A 6,605-nucleotide genomic window follows, 5' to 3' on the forward strand; every position below is an offset into this window, starting at 1 on the left:
CCCAGACTTATCTGTCCTCACGGTTTTTCTTTTGATCAGGTTATAAGAAGCTGGTCCGGGATCTGGAGGCCAAAGTGGCAACCTCAGGGGACTCCTTCTACATCCGGGTCAACCTGGCCTTGGAGGGGCGGGCAGCGGGGGAACTGCAGGTGCACTGCAATGACATCCTGCACGTGACGGACACCCTCTTCCAGGGTGGCGGCTGCTGGCACGCATCCCGCGTCAGCCCGTACAGCACGAAGGACACTGAGCACGGCACCATCCCCAACTACTCACGGTGAGCGGCTGTGGTGGACAGAGAGGGCCAGGGAGCAGCCCAGGCCCAGGTGGCGTCACCTGGCCTTGCTCAGCACGGGGACCCCCTCTTGCCCAGGAGGAGGACTGGTCTTCTGAGGGCCCCAAAGAAGTGGAATCCCCAGTGTGCTATGCACCAAGTTCACTGCTTGGACAGGGTTTTTTATGAAAGAGGGTAGACTTCAGTTCTAGAGCATTCTAGAGTGTTCTAGAGTGTTCGGGACCAGAGTTTCTCAACCTCAGCTCTGTTGACATTTGGGCTGGCTCCCTCTGTCGTGGGGGGCTGTCCTGGGCACTCAGGGTGTCAAGCAGCATCCTTGGCCTCCCCTGCCTTCCGCTTAGTTGTGACAACGCAAATGTCTCCTGACATTGCCAGTGTTCCCTGGCGGAAGGGTGACCAGTCACGCTGGTGAGTCCAGGGCTGTCTTGGTTTTAGCACAGAAGCTCCCACATCCTGGGGAACCCTCAGTCCTGGGACAGTGTTCCCCTCCCACCCTGCTGAGAACCGCGTCCTGGGCACAAAGCATGGTGTCTCGTCCAGCAACTCTCCAGCTGTATCACAAACCTGCGTCCCCTGGAGCTCAGCTCAGCAGGCGCAGGAAGCCCCACACTGCGTTCCCCACACACTCTGGGTGGGGCCAGCCTCAGCACCTCAGGCCACACTGGGAGTCAGAGGGTCAGGAGCAGTGGCCTCCACCCAGGCTCAAGCCCAGTCGCCTCAGTTGGCTACTTCAGGGTGGGCTGAGGCTTTGCCAGGGGGCTTGGTGGCCGCCAGGGTGGAGAGCCGCTGTGGGTCGGGGCAGTGGGGGAGTCTCCTGCAGCCCTCCCTGCAGCTGGACGGGGCTGTCCCCCTCTGTGCAGGGCTCAGTGGCTGCTCATCACCCTGGTCCAGAATATGGCTCAGCAGAGCTCCGCCCCCCGCAAGGTGAGGCCGCCAGCCCTGCCGCCCGGTCCCAGGTGTGGGGCCTGCTCGCGTGGGCCCTGTCTGTCTCCCTGGCCTCCTTCCTCCCCCAGCTCACATCACCTGCGGGGAGGGGCCCGATTCACCCCTCCTTCCACCTAGGATGGGGGCTGGCCAGGGGTCCTGTGTGGGCGGTGTAGGCTACTGATACCTGGGGGTGACCCTGTGCGTCTCTCCCTCTCTCCCCAATGGGCCCCTGCAAACCTTCACCTGGGTGTGCACAGGCGTGTGCTCGCTCTGTCACATGCCTCGTCACCCCGCTGGCCTGCTCATCTCCACCCCGTCCTTATTCCCTCTGAGGCCGCTTCCTTGTGGTCTCTCGACGTAGAACATTCAGTTGCCCTGAGCAGGGCACTAGGGCAGCCCTCCTGGATCGCAGCAGGGCTGGGCTGTGGGGGCCCCCATGCTTCCTGCCTAATGCAGCCCACCCTCACTACAGATGCCCTGCTGGGGGCGAGTGGGGGGCTCTGCCTGGGACCCTCTCCTGCCTCCCTTTGTCTCATCCTGGCACGGGGTCTGGGCCTCCTGACTGTTCAGTGGGCACAGCCTGAAGGTCCAAGGACCACCCTGGATTCCCCAGGGGCAAGTGCCAGGCCCCTAGCCCTGTGTGGACGGCTTGGATGACCCCTCGTCCCTTCTCCCTCCTCCAGCAATCTTCTGGGGGACCCCAAAAGTTGGTCCGCATCATCAGTGTGGACAGAACCAAGGCCAGCCCTCTGTGTTCCTCCTTTGACGGGGCGCAGTCAGACGCCAGCAAGCTGGAAGGTGAGGCTGGCTCCACGTGGGCGAGGGTGTTTGGGAGGGGCTGCAGGTTGGTCAGCTCAGTCACCGTCGCTCGTTGGGGTCGGGGTCAGCTTTGTAAGAGCCATAATCGATGTCTGTGTGCCTTTCTGGGGAGCAGCTGAGCTACACATCTCATGTCCGTCCTCCTGCGTGAGCTGCCCGGGGAGAGTCCACAGCCACTGGTACCGTTACACCAACAGCAGCCCCTTGAGAATAGTAACGATGTGCCCTTATCCAATGCCCAGCATTAGACAAACCAGTGGACCTTTCAGAGCTCAGAGTGGTTGGTGTGACAGGGAGCTCAGCCCATTTTCTCTATCCTCCCTGTGGCCAAACAAGGCAGACGGGATTAAACCACAGCCGTGAAGATGGACCTGGGGAGCCACAGGGCTCCGGGATCCACGGGCACAGAGGGATCGCTTAGCCAGGGTGGTATGGCTGCGTGGTCCTTGTGCAAGACACCAGCGTGGCCTGTATTTCTGTAGGCGCCGGGCTGCAATGGGGCGCAGACCACAGTCCCTTCTGGGGGGGGAGCCCAGGCCGCCTGCCACCTGGCCATTCATGGCTCTTCTCCTGCAGAGCCCTGCCCCGGGTGCTTCTGGGCCGAGAGCTGTATCACCCTGGTGCCCTACACGCTGGTGCACCCCCACAGGCCCAGCCGGCCCCGGCCCGTGCTCTTCGTGCCCAGGGTGGTCGGGAAGATCCTGAGTGAGAAGCTGAGCCTCCTCCAAGGGTTTAAGAAATGCCCAGCAGGTATGCTCTCACCTGGGAGTCCCCCCTGTGTGGAGGTGAGACAGCGCCTTGGCAGGACTCTGTATCTGTTTTCGAGAAGGTCACTGTACAAGTGTCCTAGGGCCACTGTAGCAAATGACCACACACTGGGCCACTTAAAACAACAGATTTATTCTCTAAGGAACCAGTCAATGGATTAGGGTCACCTGACTCTATTAGGACCTCATCTTAACTGCCCACATCTGGAAAGACCCCATTTCCAAACAAGGTGACATTCGGAGGCTCCAGGTGGACATGAATTTGGGGGGACACTATTCAGTCTAGTGCAGTTACTGTTGGCAAGTAGGCTTGTACTTAACTGGGGTGGTACCGCTACAGGGTGCCATCCACCTGCCGAAGGCCACGTAGCAGAGCCCTGGGTCCCAGCAGACAGGCTGAGTGTCTTCACGCAGCAGGGAAGGTGGCTCCGTGCTTGGGGAGCAGACTGAGGCGTCTGCGGGTGCTTTCGTTCGTCCCCCCGTCACTGATGGCTGCGACTTGAGCTGTCTGCATGGGGGCACCTTGGATGGCGGAGGCCAGGCAGAGGGCATGTGCAGTCCTATCACGGTGGTCAGAACCACGAGAAGCCAGTCTGGAAGAAAGGCACATGTCGGGGTGGGGGAGTGGAGTTTAGCTGGGTTGTTTGAGGCGCTTCTCAACCTTGGCCCCATGACACTAGGGTGGGGCTGTGCTGTGCACTGTAGGTGTTCAGTAACATCCCTGGGCTCAACCCACTGGATGCCAGTAGCACACCCCTTACCCCCAATGTGACAGCCAAAAATGCTCCCAGATGTTGCCAAAATTGGGGCAAAATTGCCTTAATTATGAACCACTGATTTAAGAGCTGCAAGAGATTTCTAGGTGTAAGATGTTGGATATGTAAGTTTGGAGCTTGGGAAGTGATGGAGGAGGGGTTTATCTGCATCTGTCTGTCCATCCCTCCATCCACCCAACCTTCCAGCCTTCCTTCCTTCCTTCCTTCCTTCCTTCCTTCCTTCCTTCCTTCCTTCCTTCCTTCTTTCCAGCTCCCACATCCTGGCATTGATGGAGCACCTGCTGTCAGGTTTAGGATGAACGTGCAGGGCACAGCTCCTCTGAGTGGGGAGGGCAGGGTCACGTCTGTAAAGAGGACCCCTAGGAGAACTTGCCCAGAGCTGGCACGAGTCCCCAGGGTGGGGGGTACAGCATGGAGCTTGCTCAGGGCCCCACGCAGTGGGTGTGTGACATCCCCGTTCGCTGTCACCTTCAGAGTATTTGAGCCAGGAGGAGTATGATGCCTCCAGCCAGAGAGGGGACATCGTCCAGGAGAGGGAGGTGTCCGGCGGCCAGTACTGTGTGACCCGCCAAGCTGTTGAGTTCCTCATGGAAAAGGTAAGGCAGGGGCTAGGGCCTTCCTGGGCATTTGAGAACTCCATGTCAGAAGACGGTGCTGGACTAAGGCAGGAAGGACTGCCCATGACATCTGCGGGACACTTGTCACCCAACTTGTTCTGGCTCAGTGTTCAGCAGGAACAGCGCGGAAAGACCAAGCCGTGTTTCCACCGTGTAGGTTCCCTTTGACCTTAGGCGAGTCTCCTAACGTCCTTGAGCCTGTTTCCTCGATGCAGGAGATGTTTAATACCATTTGTTCAGTGAATAAACAAAATGGAGATAACACTCCATGTTTTAAGGCTCAAACCAATATATGAAAAGAAGCTGGCTGTGACCTAGACTTTTGCCTGGCTACAAAGCGGCCGGCCCAGCTGTGAGCGCGAGGCAGGCTGTCCCATCTTCCCAAGCGCCACCCCCACGGGGCTGTAGGAGCCGTGCTCTGCTCAGGGCGGGGCCAATGCTCCCGCACCCCAGCTGGCAACTCCTAGACTTCCCAGGTTAAAAATCCAACCGATGGAAACTCTTCTTTTTGTTACTATAATTATTTTTAATTGAGGTAACATTGGTTAATGTCACATAAGTTTCATTATAATTGGACATCTGGATACATTATTGTGTGCTCACCACCAGGAGCCCAGTTTCCATCCATCCCTGGACACCTCATGGCCTTTCCCTGGCTCGCCCCTCCCCCCAGCAACCACTATTCTGTTCTGTGTCTATGAGATACATTCATTTCTTTCTTTTCACATTCCACGTATGAGTGAAGTCTTTTCCCATCTGACTTACTTCGCTCAGCACGATTCTCCAGGTGGATGGGAACACAGGACTGCCGCAGGCGCCCTGGCACACACGGGGGCGTCTGCGAACTCTCCCCTTGGCTCCTCTACTAACTCAGTCCCACCCGGAACCTGGCGCCGCTCCCGGGGGTGGGCTCCCTCGCTACCGCAGATTGAAGGTCTTGACTCACTCGCCCTCCTCCCCCCAGAACACCCACGCCCTCCTGGACGTCCGCCTGGACAGCGTCCGCGCCCTGCACAGGATGGGCGCCTTCCCCATCATCATCCATGTCGCTGTCAATGAGAAGGCAGCCAGGAAACTCAGGTAGGTGCGTCCTGGGGCTGGTGCCGGAGCTGCCGCTGAGGCCACGTGCCCCAGCACATGCAGGGTTTCTAGGAACTCACCCTGTGCCAGCCCCTGGAAGTGTCTCACAGCTCTGGGACAGCGTCCCGCTACCCTCCGGGAAGCAGCCCAGAGGCACCTGGGGGTTCCTGGGGGCATCCATGGGGTGGGGGCTGCTCTCCTGAGCCTCGCCCACCGTCTGGCTCCTGCAGGAAGGCCCTGCAGCGGCTGGGCACCTCCGAGGAGCAGCTCCTGGAGGCCAGCAGGCAGGAGGAGGGTGAGCTGGACAGAGCGCCCTGTCTGCACAGCAGCCTGGCCCCCGACGCCTGGAGCGACCTGGACACCCTGCTCAGCTGCGTCCGCTTCGCCATTGCAGACGAGCAGAAGAAGGTCGTGTGGACAGAGCTGAGGACCCGCTGACGTCCGAGTCCTCTCCCGGGGCTGTGGGGACCTGTGCGTCCCTCTGAGCACAGTCCTGTCCTTTGAGCTCAGGGCCTCGCAGGCACAGCTTTGGGGAGCTCACCATACAAGCCGGCTCTCTGGGTCTGACCTTGATCCCTCGCTATGTGCAGGTCACAAATGGGCATCCAAACCATCTGCTCACTTTTCTATATAATCCATCCCCTCACCAGGGCTTGGCATGGTCTGAACTGGACACCCCGAGACCGTTCTGTAGTGGGGGTGTCTTCTGTGACCTCAGATGTCTCCAGGTAACCACCCGTCTGACCTGATACTGCACTTTCCTTTTGCATTTCAGCGTCAAATGGCTCGTCCCAAACCCACTGAGGCGGCCTGCTGGCAGCCCTGGTGCCCCCTCCCCCCGTCACTGTAGCCCTGCCCAGAGCAGAGGCACAAACCCACCTGTCACCCTGGCTAACTTTTCTCGGTTTCTCATGGCTGAGAGATGCTTTAGTGTAACTCGTTTATAGACTGTTTACCAATAAATATTGTCTCCAAGCGATGACAACAGTATTTCAGGGGGTCTGTGGCTGGGCCGCCATGCCTGGCCCGGGACCTGTGGGGTGTCCTGGAGAAGCTTCATACAGATGCCTCTGCACGCGAGCCAGCTGGGCTCCTCCCGAGACCGAGACCTGCCCTCTACCGGGGCGCCCCCCCTCACCTCCGTCTCTGGCCATCTTCACTCCACCACCAGGGCTCAGGAGATTCGGGCAAAGCTCAGGCGAGGAGCCCCTGGTTTTGCCTCCCCCTAGAATGAATGTCATTTTGACAGTAATGCCCCGAATCTGAGTACCTTAGGACGTTGTTGTAGAATTCAGGTTGGCGTTGTCATAAGCAAGTTCAGAAA

At 59.0% G+C, this 6,605-nt stretch overlaps 1 protein-coding gene across 10 annotated transcripts in view; it reads left to right on the forward strand.

The window, feature by feature from the left end:
- The window catches only part of CARD14 (caspase recruitment domain family member 14), a 29,992-nt gene extending 23,736 nt beyond the window's left edge, over positions 1–6,256 (forward strand). For 7 of the 10 annotated variants that reach the window (XM_074319910.2, XM_074319914.2, XM_074319917.2 and 4 more), the window contains 7 exons: positions 40–277; positions 1,156–1,219; positions 1,906–2,020; positions 2,618–2,791; positions 4,059–4,180; positions 5,166–5,281; positions 5,512–6,256. In XM_074319910.2, coding sequence (XP_074176011.2) covers positions 40–277; positions 1,156–1,219; positions 1,906–2,020; positions 2,618–2,791; positions 4,059–4,180; positions 5,166–5,281; positions 5,512–5,719 — 1,037 coding nt within the window. In that variant the 3' untranslated portion in view covers positions 5,720–6,256. Of the gene's footprint in view, positions 1–39; positions 278–1,155; positions 1,220–1,905; positions 2,021–2,617; positions 2,792–4,058; positions 4,181–5,165; positions 5,282–5,511 lie in introns of those variants that run through there. The other 3 variants (XM_074319915.2, XM_074319918.2, XM_074319919.2) reach the window with 3 other exon arrangements.
- The last annotated feature ends 349 nt before the right edge of the window (positions 6,257–6,605 follow it).

This window comes from Rhinolophus sinicus, chromosome 12, assembly GCF_057876585.1.
Source record: "Rhinolophus sinicus isolate RSI-liver-muscle chromosome 12, RSI-T2T, whole genome shotgun sequence".
Lineage (NCBI taxonomy): Eukaryota > Metazoa > Chordata > Mammalia > Chiroptera > Rhinolophidae > Rhinolophus > Rhinolophus sinicus.